General features: G+C 51.7%; 3 protein-coding genes across 4 annotated transcripts; 1 reads left to right on the forward strand and 2 right to left on the reverse strand.

Annotated features, from left to right (window-relative positions):
• Nucleotides 1–32: 32 nt before the first annotated feature.
• B3GNT8 (UDP-GlcNAc:betaGal beta-1,3-N-acetylglucosaminyltransferase 8) lies at nt 33–1,961 on the reverse strand. 2 transcript variants are annotated; one of them, XM_090261464.1, is made up of 2 exons: nt 1,845–1,961; nt 33–1,490 (listed from the first exon to the last, which is right to left on the reverse strand). In XM_090261464.1, the coding sequence occupies exon 2, from the start codon at nt 1,456–1,458 to the stop codon at nt 265–267; it is 1,194 nt and encodes a 397-aa protein (XP_090117590.1). In that variant the 5' UTR covers nt 1,459–1,490; nt 1,845–1,961; the 3' UTR covers nt 33–264. The 2 variants fall into 2 exon arrangements, with proteins under 2 accessions (XP_090117590.1, XP_090117589.1); XM_090261463.1 differs by having other exon boundaries at nt 33–1,511.
• A 2,306-nt stretch (nt 1,962–4,267) lies between these two features.
• On the reverse strand, nt 4,268–10,332 carry DMAC2 (distal membrane arm assembly component 2). The gene is made up of 6 exons (XM_090259410.1): nt 10,293–10,332; nt 8,946–9,142; nt 6,885–6,965; nt 6,040–6,176; nt 5,777–5,939; nt 4,268–5,374 (listed from the first exon to the last, which is right to left on the reverse strand). Exons 1-6 carry the CDS (start codon nt 10,308–10,310, stop codon nt 5,197–5,199), a joined length of 774 nt encoding a protein of 257 aa, XP_090115536.1. The 5' UTR covers nt 10,311–10,332; the 3' UTR covers nt 4,268–5,196.
• Nucleotides 10,333–12,581: 2,249 nt separating this feature from the next.
• Nucleotides 12,582–14,606, forward strand: ERICH4 (glutamate rich 4). The gene is made up of 2 exons (XM_090259409.1): nt 12,582–12,824; nt 13,852–14,606. Exons 1-2 carry the CDS (start codon nt 12,651–12,653, stop codon nt 14,080–14,082), a joined length of 405 nt encoding a protein of 134 aa, XP_090115535.1. The 5' UTR covers nt 12,582–12,650; the 3' UTR covers nt 14,083–14,606.
• Nucleotides 14,607–17,929: the final 3,323 nt, after the last annotated feature.

Consider the following 17,929-nt stretch of genomic DNA (forward strand, 5'->3'; position numbering starts at 1 on the left):
GGGCGCCACAGGCAAAAAGACAACTCTAGGCCTCAGAGTGGAGAGTGCATATTTTTCAAAAACAAAAAGTAGACAGAAACAGTCCTCTGCCCACTGCTGCCCAGTCCCATAGCCTGGGCTGGTCCCGGAGGGGCTCAAGCAGCTGTGACTCCAGGATCTCCTCCCTCACACCAAGGCCTAGGAGAGGCTGAGCAAGGGGCAGGCACCGAGGCCCTGCCTAGGGCCCAGGCCAGGTCGGCTCTCCCCTTCTGATCTCACGGAGGCTCAGCAATGGAGCTGAGGGTCCTGCAGGTGTTTCCAGAGCCAGATGCTATCTTGGGGTCTGAGGGGTCGCACCAGCAGCAGGTCACGGAGAGCACAGGGGTCAGCCATGCGGTCTGCTGGCCAGGCTGTGAGGAAGCCTTTGTGGGCCCTGGGCGCCAGGCCCAGAGCACGGAAGCACAGGCCAATGTAGACATCGTTGAAAGGGAACGGTGCCACACGGGCCGCCGCCCGCAGCAGCCAGGGTGCCAGGCGCCCAGCGATGATGTAGCCGCCCCCGCTGGCATAGGCTGGGTAGTCACCTTCAAAGAAGGACCCAGGCACATAGAAGGGTCCTCCGGGCTTTCGGAGGGGCTTGGCCTGGGTAAAGACCTCACCCAGGTAGAGGCCTTGGGCCCAGCTGGGTGGCAGAGCCCGCAGGTAGTCAAGCAGGGCAGGAGTGTGCACTAAGGCGTCATCCTGAGCCTGTAGGACAAAGCTCACGCGTGGGCAGTGGTGGGTGAGCCAGGAGAGCAGCAACAGGTCCTTGAGGGTCTCGTTGAAAGGAACGTCCAAGAAGTCCCAGAGCAGCAGGTCACTGTGACGGCGGCTCTCCCAGGCCACCAGAGGGCCTAGGTCAGGGCCTTTCTCACCCACTGGGGACCCCAGCAGGAAGAGCAGCCGAATTCCAGGAGCAGGACCGCCCCAGGTTTCCCTCACAGCCTGTCGTTCAGCAAAGCGTCTTGGTTCCGACTTGACAGCCAACAGCAGGTAGGGGATGTCAGTTTCCTCACAGCTGGGCACTCGGCCGCTGGTACCTTCGGGCAGCCACCGAGGGAAGCTCCGGCATGCTGCTGACAGCAAGAAGCGGCGGAGATCTTCAGGGTAGGAGCTGAAATCGGGTATCTCAGCGGCGGCGGCAGCACCCCAAGCCCAGCAGCCCCCCACCTCAGTGCTGTTCCCACTGGGCAGGGCCCCCAGTCGCCACTGCTGCTGATTCCAGTAAGCCGAGGACAGTGGGCTGGTCTGGCCGAGACGGGCCGAGAGGTTAGCCGGCAGGGTGGGCTCGGGACTGGCGGGTGTGGGGACTGGCAGGGTGCCCTGGGGTCCCAGGTAGGCTTTACTCAGCTGAGACTCTGATGTCCACTCGATGTACACTTTGAGGCCCAGGAGCGTGAGCAGTGCTGACAGGCAGAGAAGGCACTTGGGGCAGCGCATGACCCAGCCCAAGGAAGGGGTGGCTGCAGGGGCTGTACAGGAGTCACAGAGCCCTTTGGGGTGCAGGAGGGGCCTTCATTGACCCCACCAACCCCTGTGATGGCCTCTTAGTCCCAGACCCTAAACGGGCCCCCAACCAAAGACCCAACTGTTCCCTTTCCCTATCCCTGGACCCGGAATCGCTGCTCCGATCCCATTCCAACACCTGCTGTTTTCACTCAGCCCGACCCCTTCCACCTGACTTCCACACGCCCCTCTTCATCCCCTCACCGGAAGTCAGGATCACTGGGGTCAGCTCCTTGGTATCACAGAAACCCAGCCTCCCACACCCCAACTGTCCCCACCCCGGGGACTGGGGAGCCAGGGACCTGCTCCCTCCTCTTTACCTTTGGGTCTGGCTCTGGCGCCCCAGGCCCCTGGTCAGGCCCTCCCAGCTCCCGCCCTTGTGCTCTGGTCCGGGCGCGGCTGTGGCTGTGTCTTTCTTCAGCCCAGCCCAGCCCTGCCCGTCCAGAGGGGCGGGGTGGGGAGGGGAGGGGAGCAGGGAGGGCCCCAGGGGCCTGGGCGGTGCTGAGGAAGGTGGGGGGAGGGGGAGGGCAGGAGGCTGACGTGAGAGATGGGGTTCTGGCTTGTTGGGGCTGGTTTTCTGGTGAGAAGCAAAGGTGCAGAATTGGCCGCAGAGACAAATGGGGCATCAGGCAAGGCCTGGAAGGGGAGGAGAACCAGGGGCCTGGGAGAGAGCCCGAGGGAGCGTGAGACCGAGAGCCAGGCCTGAGCCGGGGCTGGGTAGTGCTGGAACGGCCCAGGGACGGGCAGCGACCCAAAGTGGCAAAGGCGGAGGCGAGGGGCTGGTGCCTGGTCACCGGAGAATGTGCTGAGAGGGGATGGGTCAGCCTGTCAGAGACGGGGTGTGGTGGGGTGGGGTGGGGTTGTTGCTGCCCAGAGTCACGGTGCGTCGGGTAAGGGGGCTGGTGAGGAGGGGAGACGAGATGGAGACCCAGAGGAGCAGAGAGAAGGGGCGGACAGGAAGCTCCGGGGAGGGTGGAGGGACCCAAGTGGGGTTAGAGGAGGGAGTCTGCGAACAGGGCAGACCTGGGGAGAGGAGAGGAAAGGAGCCAGGGAGGAGCAGGAGACCTGATGGAAGGAGAGGGCCAGCCGCAGGGGGAACCTTGGAGCTGAGCGCCCCCTGCACCTCCATCCCCGTTGGAGCCTGGCTGCCTGACCAGCAGGGTGGGAACCCATTCCTACGCGGCCCCCACTGCAGCCCCGCCCACACGACACGGGAACTCGGGAACACGCACGTCCACCCCCAGGGAAGGAGAGGATGTCTACTTGTGTTTACATCGAGGCCCTCCCGAGGTTTCTGTTGTCTGGGGAGGCGGGCAGGTGGGGCCTCCTCCCCCCAGACCCCCTGGAACCCGGGGTAGGACTAAGCCTGGCCTGAGCCCCTTCACCTGACGAGGTTGGGAGGACTGTCTTAGAGACACCGCTTGTTCGCAGCAGCGGTTGGTTATCTGCCCAGTGCTGATTTTCTCCCCGAAGTTTGAATAATGGAGCCCATGGGATCAGCTGGAGGAAGACAATATGGAGGAAGTAGGGAATATTAATGGGATAAAAGCTAGAGTGGAAAAGACAGCCAGCGGCAGAGGCCAAGAGCCTCAGCACCCATGGTGGGGGTCCAAGCCCACCTCCCCTGGGGCTGGGAGAGGGGTCCAGGCCCTCTGAGCTCTCCTGGCTCAGTTAACTGCTCCCAGGGTGTGCAGAGGTTCTCCATAGGGGGCGACACTGTCCTTCCTAGGGGTGCTTGGAAATCTCGGAGGGTACAACTTTGGTTGCTATGTTCATCAGTCTGGGTGGGTCCAATCAGGAGGGAAAGCACACAGCAACAGGAACATGGTAAGTTGAGTATCAAGAATGATTCAAGAGGTACTTCCTTGTGGAACAGAACTGGGGATGGGATACATGTGCAGACCATGATCAACCTGACCAAACATCCCCTCTAAGCCTTTGGATCCCTTCTGGCTTCTTGCCTTATTAACTGTAGGCCTCTTCTGAGTCCAAGTCCCAACCAAGAAAGCTGTGAGGACCACCCCTAGCTATACAAGCTAATTCATTAAATCCAGACTCTAATAAGTGGCCTGTATCAGTGAACTTGGCCCGTTTACATCCACCCTCACTGGTCTCACCCCTAAAATCCACCCCTGCACGGTTTCCGACTACATACATTTGAAAGTCTTGCAACTTTAGCATACAAGCTGTTGCCTCCTGGATCTTAGTGAGCAACTGTCCCCTGGGATGTGCTGAGATTTGACCCCAGGTATTTATGGGGTCACTGGTACACAGCACTTAATATTTTCTTTCACATGAGGAGACTGAGAATTCATCATCAACCTACAACCTTAAGTGCTGTATTGTATTTTCAGTACTATCAGGAGAACTTTTGGGGGCTGTCACAGAAGTGCTCCAGTTCTCAGACTGATGTGAGCTGAGGTGACAGACCTGAGCTTGTCCTTGTCTACCTGTAAGCACTCAAGAGCACAGCAGAGATTCTAACGCTTATCTTTAGAATGGTCATTACTGCCACAACACTCAAGTGCTGCAGCCAGAGGGGTTCCTGGGGCACATGCTTCAGTTCCCACCTCCTCCCAGTAAACTCGTGACAGCCTGATGTGGAGGCCACTGTATGCTACAGCCTTATGTTATGGCACCTCACCCCCAACCCCATCTCTGTGAAGCCTGTCTCCTGGAACGCTGGATAACACTGCTGTTACCAGTCTGGAAACAGTAAGGAGAGGGAAAAAAACACAGTAACTTGAATAGGGGAAGTTTAATATAAAGAATGGCTGACTTTAGCAGCAGATTGAAAGGACAAAGGATTCACTGGTATGGTGCCTTGGAATTTACTGGAAATTCTGGGCTGTGGAGAGTCATTCACAGGAGGTGCCACAGTGGAGGCTCTCTAGGAAACTGCTGGGGTGGAGCAGGGTGCCCCAGGAGGCTGCTGACCCCTCCCCTGGCCCCCTGCCCTGGGAGAGGCTCCGTGCACTGCAGGAGCCGCAGAGCTAGCACAGCTGGACAGGAGCTGGGAGCAAAAGCCTTGCCTCCTGCAGTCTCTCCAGCACCTTCTGCTGACAAAGCTTATAACAGTTAGTGAAGGAAAAACACTTCAAAGGCCCTGATCAGTTTTCACAGAGCAGACCAAAAGTTGACTTTGAATTCAACAGGCTGGAACACCCTAGGACTTGGTGTGCTGCTGACTGAGGGTGTGGACCACGGATGCTGGACCCTGTGGTGAGCTGACTAGTCCCACACCGAATAACCATCCCTACAGAATGCCAGGAGCACTCCCTGGGTCAGTAGGGTCCTGGCAGGGAACAGCAGCACACCTAAATGAGCATAATCTTGACACAGTGCGGAGACCACAGGGGAATGCAGCTTCCTGGGGCTACTTGCGGGGAGTCCTTCTCTGCCCCAGGGCTGGAGAGGCAGGAGGCAGCTATATTGGAACTAGAAGCTGTGTGGCGGAAGGGCTGCCTGACAGCATGACAGGAGCTATGACCTTCAGCCAGGCACCCATGAGGTGGGGACCACATGCTTTCCTCCCCACCCACCCCCACCTGCCAGTGCCACACCCACCCCAACCCCCATCACGAGGGAGCCCAACTGGAAGCCGGAAGTAGAGAAAACTCATGACACGAAACAGCCCTGCTGAAATCCAACTGCATGGGGCAGGGCCGTAGCCTAGGCAGGGATGGGGCTGGCTGTGTCCCGAGACTGCCTCTCTGGCCCCGACTTCAGGCCTTGGGCCCAGTCAGCCCCCAGAACCTCGCAGCTGGGCAGCATCTCCTCCACCAAGATCCGAGTGAGGCCTGGGTTGGTCACGGCAGGGAGGTCCGAGATGTCCAGCCTGCGGAGGTTCCTGAGAGGAAGCAAGAATGGGGAAGGTCATGTAAGGACAGCATCCGTGTGCGAGGATATGGAGGGGGTGTGCCGGCCCCCATTCAGTCCCTAGTTTCTTGAAATAAAAATCTTTTTAACTGTCCAGAAAATGTCAGAGCTGTCCAAGCCTATGAAGTCCACCATGATAAAGACAAAAAGACACCTCTGACTCCTCTGGTTCTGCAAAGAAAGAAAAACTAAAGAGTCCTTTAATTCCCCGAGAGACTCACTGCCACTGCTCATCTGCGCTTTCCCCCCACAAACACTCTAGGTCTGTCACGGAGGCAGGGTGACGGGGAACTGCCTGACACTGCCCCCTCCCCACTTTCTTGTACGTGAGCTAGGTGGGAGCCCCCGCCCTCGCTCGGGGCCCAGGTCTCACTGAAGGTGGTGGAGGCAGGCGAGGCCCCGTTCGGAGATTCGGGGGCAACCTGCCAGTGAGAGCTCCTGCAATGAGTCGGCCAGCTGGTAGAGGCGGCTGAGACACCAGTCATCCACATGGGGACAGCGCTGCAGCGACAGGGACTGGAGCTCCTTCAGGGCCACTGTAGAGTGGAGAGAGCAGATGGCATGAGGCTTCTGGAGCCCGCAACGGATGGGAAAACACAGAGCCGTGCCCATCTGTACCCCACCCACCCCACTCACAGACGTTGTCCAGGCCCTCATAGTTGATGGCACAGCTGCTGGCATCCACGGCCTCTACAGGCACAGCCTGGAAATCCAACAACTCAAGATAAGAGAGGCGACGCCTATGGGACCGAATCCACTCCTTGCCTTGAAACCTGGAAAATAGGGAGAGGAAGTGCCAGTGGGTACCCTGCCCCATCCCCAAGCTTCCAGCTTCTTGAGCCCACTCCCCAGCCCCATATAACACAATGATGGTGTTGCGTCTGTGCACTGGTTCTACGGTCCTGTTCTAAGGGACGCAGACGTCTGGTCTCATTAGATCCCCTGATAATGCCATCAAAGATGGACTGTTTGGCCAAGTTCATGCATTTGGAAGCTGAGGTCTATGAATCTTTCTATATGGGCAAAAGCTGAAACATTTTCAGACATGTATACTGTTTCTAAGGAAGGTGCTGAAGGAAGTGCTCGAACCAAGTAAAAACTTTAATTAGAGCACAGATGAGAGGTACATGAAGTCTACATAATTTTGCTTTTCAAAAAAGAAGGAAAAGGGGGAAAACCCCCCAAAGGTTGGAGGAAGGAGGAAAGAAAAAGAAACTAATATTTATTGAGCACATGTGCCATGCCAGGCCTTGCTACAAGTGTTTACACTGCAAAATGTGTCTGTAGGTTAGATACAACTACGATTCCATTTTACGGATGACAAAGCTGAATCTTGGGACTAAGCCCCAAACCACACAGCCGGCAGGGGGCAGAGACTGGGGGACTCACAGGGAAGCCTGCCTGACTGCAGAGCCTGAGGCTGACATGATCTGTGGCCTCCCCCTGGCCCGACCCCCGTTTTGACACCTTTGCTGTCATACTTGACTGCGCCTCCCTGCTTCACGATGAAATAGGCACCTGCGACGTATGGGCCATATTGCTCCTTGATGTAGGTGAAGGATCTGCCAAGAGAACAGTAGGTGAGGGTGAGGCCTGGGGAGCACCACACCCTTTGCCATGTCCTGGTCTGCTGAGAGGGTCAGAGTCCTCAGCATCAGGACTGACAGGCACACAGGCAGACAGACGGAGTCAGGCTGCAAATATTTACAGAGTGCCTATTAAGCTGGGCACTGAGGGGGCAGTGGTTACAAGGCAGGTAACTGTCCCTGCCCTGCTGAAGTTATTTTACAGAGAGAAAGAAATAAACCAGGAAGTAAGAGCGAATTTCAAACACAGGGGCTAAGAGTGGCTTGGGTCAGGGGTGGGTATAGGGGAGGCTGATTTAGTTCAGCTGATAAGAAATGCTTCTTTCCTTGCCTTCTGTCATCCAGTGGTTATGGATTGAATGGTGCCTTTTAATCCTGTTGACAAACCTGTTGCCCCTAGAATATAACAGGGATGCCAGCCTATTAAACCAAGCACGCTGTGGGCTAGGGACAGCCAACTGGACTCTGCAAGATCCTTCCCCGCGTGGGAAGGCCACCCTCCCCTCCACACCCCCACTCTTATTAGGGATTTCTGTATCCAAGGGTAGGTAGGACGATAACCATGTCCAGCTTGAAGCAGCTAGAGGAGCATGAGACCTTCGCCCATTGTCCTTTATGAGATTATAAAGGGTCTTAAGTCTGAGAGGGGGGAATTATTTTTTATTGTTATAAAAAATTAATTAAAAAATAAAAAAGATATGCTTCTTGGCCCTGGCTGGTGTGGCTCAACGAATTGAGCACTGGCCTGGGAACCAAAGGTCGCCAGTTCAATTCCCAGTCAGGGCACATGTCTGGGTTGTGGGCCAGGTCCTTGGTTAGGGGGTGTGCTAGAGGCAACTACACCCTGATGTTTCAGTCCCTCACTTTCTCCCTCCCTTCCCCTCTCTCCAAAAATAAACAAAATCTTAAAAAAAAAAAAAAAAGAAAGAAAGGCTTCTTGGAGGAGGTAACACTTGTGCAGAGATCTGGGTGGTGGGAAGGAATGCAGAGGTCAAGGCGCAAGTCTGCCAGGCCAAGAGTACAGCTAGTGCAAAACGCAGGGGCTGGAATTAGGACGGCTGTAAAGATGCCATGCTGCAGAGGTGAGGGGAGTCCCTGGTAGGCATCTCAAGGCTCAGCAGGTACCAGGTTTTAGGCTTTGGAGTTAGGCTTTCATTCTAGCTGACACTGGAAACCCTTTGAGGGTTTCAAACACAGTGGTAATGTTCTCTATTTTACTTTCCCAAGAGTCTTTTGGCTGCTTCGTAGCCTATTAATAGACTGTAGGGGGCAAAAGGCGACCAGTTAGATTACTGCAGTAATCCAACCATAAATGAAGGGGCTCAGCCCCGGCTACAGTGAAAGAGGTAAGAAGTGGTCAAATTTGGGATAGTCTAGTATTTTTAAATTTTTTTTCCAAATAATTTACTTGTTTATTTTTAGAGAGGGGAAAGGAGAAAGAGAGGGAGAGAAACATCACTGTGTTGTTGCCTCTCCCTCGCGCCCTCAACTGGGGACCTGACGTGCAACCTAGTCATGAGTCCTGACTGGGAATCGAACCAGCGACACTTGGCTCACAGGTCTAGTATTTTATTGATGGATTAGATGTAGAAGGCAGAGAAACAAAGATAGGAATCAGGGATGAGTGCTTAGAATTTGGCCTGAACAAATGGGTGGGCTGTGGTGTTTACTGGGATGAGGAAGGCCTGGGGGTGAACAGACTTTTGAGGGGGAAATCAAGGGTTTGCTGTAAACTACATTAGGTCTGAGGTGCCAGCTAGACCGAAAGGAGATGGTGGGCAGCAGGTTGCCTATATGAACTGGAGTCCTTGGGAAGGGTATGGGCTAGAGACGAAGATGTAAGTTGGCATGGCTAGTATTGGAAGCTACGGCCCTACCTGTGAGTGGCAAGGGCAGGATCTGCGTTCTGACCAGTGAGGCCAGAGCAGCAGGGTCTTGCAGGCCAAGGGTTCTCACCGATTTTCCTGGTGCACCTTTGACAATTGCCTTCGGAGCAAGTACTCCCTCAGAGCCTCCACGTCACAGAAGCGGTCAGCCAGGAACCGGAGAAGCATTCTCCCCGTCCTCTGATTGCCTTCTGGGGCTACTGCACTGCTCAGACCACGGATGCTCCTGGTAACCCCATTCCGGACCGGGGCCACCAGGTGCAGGGACTGGGGAGGAAGAGAGGAGAGGCTGAGCCTGGAGAGCCTCCTGTGAGACAGAGCTGCATCCCTCTGCTCTGTTCTTGGTCCACGAACCCACCCTCTGCCCTGCCAATGCTCCCTGACTCACTAAATTCTCCTTTCAGAATTTCCAAATTCTGCATTTGGCATTCTCAAATTCCCCTCCATGTTTTCCCCAAGTTCTTCCTCTTAATCAACCCTAAATTCTCTTTGAGTTCCCAAATATTCTTGGTTTTCCCAAATTCTCCTCCTGTTTTTCCCCCAAATGCTTATTTTCTCTCAAAACCTACATTATCTGAACTCTTAATTTCTCACAAATTCTACCCTAATTTTACCCAATTCTCCGAGTCTTCTTGAATAACCCATTTCGTTCCCCCCAAATATTATCTTTCCAAATCTCCCTTAATTTACATCATAAAATCCCCAAACTCTTCCTTCAATTTCCTCTCAAAGTCGTCTTATTTTGTCACAATTTCTTTTTCCTTTAACCAAAATTGTGTTCCCCAAATTCTATTTTCACTCAAAATTCCTCGTAAGCTCCTAACCTCTTACTTTTAATTTTCCTTAAATTCATTCCTGACTACCCAGCTCTTTCTAAATTCTCTTCATGAATACCGCAAATTTTCCTCTTAACCACCCCCTTGTTCTTTCCTTGGAACTACCAAGTTTACCTCTTGGTGCTGCCGCCTCCATCATCCCTTTGGTTTTCCATCAAAATTCCTAACTCTCACGCCTTTCCCTCCCCTGCGTCCTTCGGCGGCCTCCACTTTGCCCCGGCTAACGCCTCCCAAGCCCTCTTTCCCTCGCAGGTCTCACTTCCGCCTGCCCATCCACTTCCTTAGCACGCAGTCCAATCCCTCCCCCCTGATTGGCTGGGTGCACCCTCATCGGAACGCATTCCTTGCTTCCGCGTTGGTTTCTTTCGACCAAATCCTCGCCCCCTTTTCCTCTCGCAAGCTTCACAGCAGCGTGCGACCCAAAACCCTCTTTCCCGGCCTCCCACAGCCACGTGTTTCCGCTGCCAGCGCGAGGCCCAGCGGGAGAGGCCTCCAGCTGCCCCGCTCCTTGCTCCCTGGGCGCCGACAGAAGCAGCAAGGCGGGCTTCGATTTTGGAGCTCTACGAACTCCGGTCACCTACCGCCCTGGGCGCCGCCATCTTGCTGGGATCACACGACCGGAAGGGGCCGGTCTCTTCTTATTCCGCCCACCTCGCTCTGTTTTTGTTGTCTCTTTATAGTCACGCCTTCCTCTTAAAGGCGCATGCACTTTTTACTCTTAACTGGATTTCGGGACTACGCTGAGAGCCTTCTCTGTAGGCTTTATAATGGGACTCTAGCCTTTCCCTAGGAGAGGGTGAGCAGTCCTTCCCGTTAAGAGTACTTTCCTCTGACTGCAGTCACAGTTCCCCCGAGCTTCCCTGTTCTCCGGCTCTCACTAGCTACCGCCTTACAAAAGTCAATGACATGCCTAAAAGCTGACCGGCATTCTTTTTCCCCGGAGAAGAAAAAAGGTAGAGTGAGTGGCGAGGTTAGATTTAAGGGTAAGAGATGAAGGTGAAATCTCAAGATTAGGATTGTGGTGTGTTTGTCATTTCAGTGTGGAGTTCAAGGCTAGATCTCAGAGCGAAGGTTCAATGTGAAATTTTGAGGATAGAATTATTCATTCCACGTATATTTACTGAGCACGTACCGCGGGGCAGGCACTGCGCTGGGTTCTGAGGTGGCCACGGTGAACAGAACAGACCCAGCCCTTCTCTCAGGGCGTCAACATTCCAGGCAAGGAGAGGATGGACAAGAAATAAATGAATAAGCAAGATAACTTCAGAAAGTATTTGATAAGAGGCAAATAAAACCAGGCAATACAATAGGGGGTGACTGCGGATTAGGGCCATCGGGAAAAGCCTCTCTGAAAAGGTGACATTTAAGTGGAGGAAATGCAAAGATCTGGGAGGAAGGTGTTCCAGTGCAAGGGACCACAGGTGGGAACCATCTTGCAGAGAGAGGTAGAAGTATGGATCGGAGAGGTGGGCAGGAAGCTGGCCGTGCAGGCCTGGTAGGATTTTATTGCATTCAGAGGACGGTGTCATATGCTTTAGATTTTATAAAGATCGTTTCTGCCAGGCTCAAAACAGATCTTAGAGGGCAAAGGTGGACGCATGGGGGCGACAAGGAGGCTACGCTAATCATCCAGACCAGGGACGAAGGGGGACAGAGGGATGGGGCAAAGGAGATTGTGAAAAGGGCTCAGATTATGAGTTTGTTTGGAAGGTTAAGCCAACTGCTCGAGAAAGTGAAAAGACAGTGATGCCACTTGTACAGGTGTTTGGAAGGAAAAGTGTTATAGACTAAAAATGATCCTCCCCTCCCAATATCCACATTCTGATCCCTGAAACCTGTGACTGTGTTACTTTGTATGGTAAACAGAAGATGTGTTTAAATTAAAAATCTTAAAATGGTGAGATTATCCTGGATAATCAAGGTGGGTCCAGTATAATCATGAGGGTATTATAAAATGGAGGCAGAAAGTTCCAGAAGATAGGAGGGATGCAAGGAAGGGAAATGAGCCAAGGAATGCGGGTGGCTTTTAAAAACTGGGGAAGGTGAGGAAATGGATTCATCCCAAGAGCCTCCAGAAGGAAGCCAGTCTGTGAACCCGCTTTAGGCTTCTGACCTCTAGAACTGTAAGAAGATAACTTTGTGCTGTTTTAAGCCAGTGATTTTGTGGTGGTTTATTTCGGCAGCACCAGGAAACGAATACAGTGTGGTTGGTCCAAATTGGAAGTCCTGTTTTCACCATAGTCACCTTGAGACATCCAGGTGGAGGTGCTGAGTAGGCGCCTGGAGCTCAGGAGGGAGGCGGGGACCGGAGTCAGGGATTTAGGAGGCAGGTTGACGGAATTTGAACACCCTGTGCCTGACCTCTAGAGGGGCCCTAGCAGAGGGAGGCCTGCAGTGTGTTCCAGCCTCTTCCCTGGCAGAAGCCAACTCTGATGGTGATAATATCTCTGGGCAAGACTAGAGTCAGCAGCATTGGCTGCTCCGGGTAAGCCGGCAGCCTGGACACTGAGGCATCCCAGGGAGGGATCATTCCCGTGGAAGCCAGTCCTGGTTCCTCTGGCACACTGGTTGGGAAGCCCTGGAATGGCCTGAATGAGGAAAGGCAAGAACCAAGCTGGGGGTTGAGAATGAGTGGTGGGAGGGACCCAGGCGAGGGCCAGACAGGATGAGGCCAGGCACCGACAGACAAACACAGGGAGGGGCTAGGCCTGAGGAGGGCAGAGAGGGGTGGACTTACACCCTTGTGAGCAGAGTTGTGGTTAGGCTTCAGAAAGAAAAAAATGCAGATTCACACTGGAGAATGGACTTTGGGATGCCATGTCAGACCTTCCCACCCCCCCTTCCATTGCCCTTTACTCCCCCCACCCCCAGATCCTCAGGGTGCTGGGTCACTCTGGACCTTGCTACTTCCTGCTCCTGGCAGCCAGTGCTCAGAGACTATGGAGTTGTGGAGACAGTTGAGGCAGGCTGGACTGGTGCCCCCAGAGCTAGGCTCACCCCCCAGGGCCTTGACGGGTGTCTCCCCATCTGGGAGAGCTGGCCAGACCCTCCTGTTTCCACAGGTACACATTGAAGGAGCCAGGGAGAGTCTGCTGTGGATCTGGGAGGAGCTGGTGAGTGAGGGGTTTAGAGGGGCAAGAGGTAGAGTACGGGGTGGGGACAGAATGAATGAATGAAAGGGAATGCATGGACATAGAATGGGTTAGAGATTGAGAGACAAAACTTAGGAGACATGAATAGACAAGTAGAGCCAGAGAGAGAGACAGAGAGACAGAGACCCAAAGAGTAGAGACAGGAATAGAGACAGAAGCAGAGAGACCCAGAAAGAGAGAGACAGAGATGAAAATCAGAGATTGAGAATAAAAACAAAGTCTGGGATTAAACCTGAGAGACAAAGAGATAGAGACAAAGACAGAAAATAGAGACGGAGAGAAAGACAGGGATATGGAAAGACAGACAGAGACAGGTGGAGACAGAGAGACAACAGAGGAGGGAAACAAGAAAGAGAGTAAGGGTCAGACACACACACACACACACACAGGCAGAGACAGTGAGGGACAATGAAATGGAGAGACAGAGACAGAGGCAGAGGCCAAGAGGCAGGATGGCAGAGAGGGTCCGGGGACACAGTGAGGATCTGCCCAGGAAGACATGTTACAGGTAGCAAGGTGAATAGTATCGGGACCACTGCTATGGGATTTTGCAGTAGAGAGATTGGGCTCAACTGCAAATAAAGCATGGGCCCGTGGGAATTTACAGCCTAGGAGCCGCTGAGGGTCAGTGGGTGGAAAATTACATCGTCGGGAAGGGGGAGTTTTGGGTAAAGTGCCTCAGCAGGATTCCTGCAGAAGACAGGCCAGGGTGATCAGACATCCCCTGGTGGGTGTGGAAGCGTAAAGAACCCAATTAGATGAGATATGGAGAGTGTTCAGGTATGGGGGAGGGGGATTCCTGTTAAAACTGTATTTTACAAGGAGTTGCACAGATGGGCCTAGGAGAAGGTTCAGGAACCTGATTAAAGTTTGGTCAAAGAATCTTTGTCAGGTTTTGAGCTGAGACCCACTGCCATTCAGGTTGTGGTCGAGGGTGGGGCATGCTCTCTGGGGTGGAATGCCCGTGACTCCCACTTTCCTCTGGCAGAGGAACCTCCGCAGGGTGGATGTCCAGCTGCTGGGTCAGCTGTGTAGCCTGGGGCTGGAGATGGCGGTACTACAGGAGGAGCTGGAAGCTTTCCTGGAAGAGGAATATGAAGAGACCCTCAAGGAAGAGGAGGAGGATGAAGACCCTGAAGGGAAGCAAGAGGAAGAACACCTGGTTGTCTCCTGCCCAGCCCCAGGCTACCGCCTTCCCGACTTTGAGATGACAATATGATGCTGTGCTAGCTGGTTCATTTGCATATGAAAATTTATGCAAATTTATGCAAAAACAGGACTGATTTGCTGGTCAGATCAACCTGCAAACGTTGATTTGGAATCAACACATGTTCCTGAGCAAGTGCTTTCTCTAGATGTCTGTGTTAAGATTCAGGGATAGCCATGTGAGCTGTGGGCATGCTGAAGATGATGGGGGAAGCCTGCAGAATAATTGTAGGTGTATCTGCAGATGAGCTGCAGGAACGTTGCAGGGGTGATGAGGGGCTTTGCAAGTGGGATGGAGATGCTTGCAGACAGGTCTCAGAGCAAGGCCGCCCACTGGCCCCGCGTGGCTGTTGAGCACTTGAAATTTGCTAGCCCTAATTGAGGTGCACTCTAAGTGTAACATACATGCTGAATGCTGAATTTTCAAAGGCTTAGTATCGTAACAAGAATATGAAACATTTTAATAATCTTAAAAGTTAATTACGTATTGAAGTGATAATATTTGGACTATATTGTGATAAAATATTACCAAAACTAGTTTTGCCTGTTTATTTAAGATTTGTATGGTAAAATGTACATTAAAATTAATCATTTTAACTATTTATAAGTATACAGAACAGTAGTGTTAAGTACATTCACATTGTTGGGCAACCATCACCACCATCCATCTCCAGAGTTCTTCTCATCTCGCAAAACTGAAACTGGATCCATTAAACAACTCTCTATGCTCCTCTTCCACCAGATCCTGGCAACCTCCGTTCTACTTTGTGTCGCTATGAATTTGACTACAGTAGGGACCTCATGTAAGTGGGATTGTTGGCGTAGGTAGTTAGCTCATTATTAATAAAGAGGGAGAACAAAGGGAATCAGACACTGAGCTTAGTAAACTAGGGAGCTGAATCAAATATTGGGCCTGCTTCTGTTAGGAAGCTCGAGTTTTCACAGACTCACACACACTCCAGGGGAGTGCTGCCCCAAGTGAAGCAGGCAGGAAAGCCTCCCTGGGAATGCTGCCCCTGATACCCTAATTATTAGAGGGAGAAGGAGGGGAAATTCCTCTGCTGGGCACATGGATAGTAAAAACAATATGACAACTTTTAGGCATGTACTATAGAAGCCGAAGTGGCAACATGAAGGGGAGAAATCTCGCCTGAGAATATATGGGGAAAGAATTGGGTTTGATAGGGGGTGCAAAACCCAGCTAGGTCCAGGAGTGAGCCTGGTTAAGGGGACGGACCAACTCAGGCCAGAGATGAATCATGAATTTGGTTTTAATTGTACTTTGCTTGTAACTGAAAGCTGGAAAATATATGCAGGATTATAAAAAATCTCAGGACAGCTGCTGCTAGAGCTTTTGCTCTCTACATTCCCGATGGTATTTTATTTTCCTTTACCACAATCAAATCCTGCCACTCCACTTAAACTTCTCCATGCAGGTGCACTTTGGAATTCCTTTCTTGCAACACTGCAAAACAGCCTACTTTCTCTGGCAACTAGATCATATAGTATTTGTCCTTTTGTGTCCGGCTTATTTCACTCAGCATAATGCCTTTAATTTCATCCATGTTGTAGCACGTGTCATAATTTTCTTCCTTTTTTTATTCTGAATAATATCCCATACAGTGTACATTCCACATTTTGTTTATCAGTCATCTGTCCATGGACACTTCGGTTGTTTCTATGTTTTGGGTAATATGAACAATGCTGTTATGATAATGGGTGTACAAATATCTGTTCAAGTTCTTGCTTACAATTCTTTTTAGTCTATACCTAGAAGTGGCATTCTGGACCATATAGTAATTCTATGTTTAATTTTTTGAGGAACCAGCAGACTGTTTTCCACAGTGGCCATACCATTTAACATCCTCACCAACAGTGCACAAGAGTTTAAATTTCTCCACATTGTTGCCAACACTTGTTATTTTTATTTTTATTGTTTTTCATAATACATTCCTAATAGGTGTGAGTTTGAATCTCATTGTGGTTTTGATTTGTAGTTCCCTAATATTTAAAGATAATGAACATCATTTCAAGGCTTATCTGTTCATCTTACATTTTTATTTTTTAATTAAAAAATTCAGTTATTCATATTTTTTAAGAGAAAAAGAAGGGAGAGAGAAACATCAGTTCGTTGTTCCATTTTGTTATGCACTCATTGGTTGACTCTTGTATGTGCCCTGACCAGAGATCGATCACACAACCTTGGCGTATTGGGACGATGCTAAAGCCAACTACGTTACCCAGCCAGGGCCTCACTTACATTTTTAAATATGACTGCAAGAAAATTAAAATCACATACGTAACTGCCATTGTGTGTCTACTGCACAGCACTCACTATTCCAGAGGTTTGACAATGGAATGTGGGTGTGAGCAGATGAGCAGTGAAGGTTTGTTGCTGTCCCCAGATGTGTTGCCGTGAGTCACAGCTCCACCTGCAGGAGACAGGCACGTTCTGCGCATGGCGGCTGAAGAAGAGCAAACTACAGATGTCACTATTGCCTAGGCCCACAATTGCAGAAAAGATGCCCAAGGCAGCAGGGGGAGAGCTCCAGCCTGAGGGGAGATATCTCTTCAGGAGAGGTGTTTGGGCATTCACAAAGCCAGACACACTGACATTTTTGCAATTCTGCATGAAAGGCCTTGTTAGTAGGGAGTGAGGATGTCCCCAAAGAAGTGAGTTGTTGGCAGAAGTGGTGCTGAGTCCCTGTCCATGGAGATATTCTTCTTTTTTTAAAAAAAATAATTTATTTTTAGAGAGAGGGGAAAGGAGAAAGAGAGGGAGAGAAGCATCACTGTGTGGTTGCCTCTCACTCACGTCCCCAACTGGGGACCTGACGTGCAACCCAGTCATGTGCCCTGATGGGAATCGAACCAGCGACACTTGGCTCACAAGCCGACGAGATATACTTCTTAAAACCAAGCTGCTTCCTTTGGTCCAGTGGAGTCTCCTAAGACTGGGGCTTTGGGTGGGTTTAGGGGTTCAGGCTCCATCTCCAACCTGCTTCTCTTAGTCAACCTTAGGTCTGTAGCTTCTGGGAGCTCTGCTGTAGTGGGGGAGGCTGGGGAGAAGGATGAAAGTCAAACCCCAGTACCCACCCACTGAAGTGGGAAAGACACCAAGAGCATGCAAGTGAGCAACCATTTCTCCCCTTACTTGGCACTCTAGAAAGAGGCTGGGCTCTCTGGGGTGTCTTGGAAGCTGTGTCCAAATGTGCTTGGGTCATGCTTCACAAATGCCAAATGTCTTAGGGGGAAAGAAACAGGGGTTGGGTGAGAGGCACCAAGGGAGACTGGAGGGAGGACTTGGAGAGGGGAATGCACACTGTGCAAGAACAGCACGATGGGGTGGCTTCTGATGTCTGTGTGGGAGTTGTTCCCAGCCATGGCCCAGATCACGGAGGTGACGTTTATGTGGGAGGCACTTAGGGAACTTGGGTGGATGTGGCTTGTCCCACCGGTATTATCCTCAATGATGGTGTTACTGAACTACATCCAGCAATGACCAAGTCAGCACCAGCCTGCCTTCTTGGACTTCTCCACCCAGAAAAAGGGAAAGAAAGCCCTCTCCACACAGGGACAGTCAAGATAATCAGGGCTGGGATGGAAGAAGCACAGCTGGCTGAGAGGACTCAGATGAGGCAACAGGCCCAGCCTGAAACATTAGTAAAATGTTCTCAGAGGAGAACAGAAGGAATAAGTAAAAATGAGCCGAGCAAAGAAAGGAAATAGAAAGAGTATAACAAGCAGGAGATGAGCACACACAAAAGCCGCGAGGCGATCTGGTGATCTGACCCCTTGCTACTCCAAGTTTGTGGACCAGCAGTGTCAGCATGGCTGCAGCTATCTACTTATTCATAGCA

The sequence above is a fragment of the Furipterus horrens genome, unplaced genomic scaffold (genome assembly GCF_987537825.1).
Source record: "Furipterus horrens unplaced genomic scaffold, mFurHor1.1.pri manual_scaffold_13, whole genome shotgun sequence".
NCBI lineage: Eukaryota > Metazoa > Chordata > Mammalia > Chiroptera > Furipteridae > Furipterus > Furipterus horrens.

Excerpts from the sequence above, each read along its gene's own strand:
- DMAC2 (XM_090259410.1), bottom strand. Across the intron at positions 6,966-8,945 it reads AAGGTGCACCAGGAAAATCG|ATCCTTCACCTACATCAAGG; the intron begins GTGAGAACCCTT and ends TTCTCTTGGCAG. Across the intron at positions 6,177-6,884 it reads AAGCAGGGAGGCGCAGTCAA|GTTTCAAGGCAAGGAGTGGA; the intron begins GTATGACAGCAA and ends CCTATTTTCCAG.
- ERICH4 (XM_090259409.1), top strand. The coding sequence starts at position 12,651 with ATGGAGTTGTGGAGACAGTTGAGGCAGGCTGGACTGGTGCCCCCAGAG. Across the intron at positions 12,825-13,851 it reads TGTGGATCTGGGAGGAGCTG|AGGAACCTCCGCAGGGTGGA; the intron begins GTGAGTGAGGGG and ends TTCCTCTGGCAG.
- B3GNT8 (XM_090261464.1), bottom strand. The coding sequence starts at position 1,458 with ATGCGCTGCCCCAAGTGCCTTCTCTGCCTGTCAGCACTGCTCACGCTC.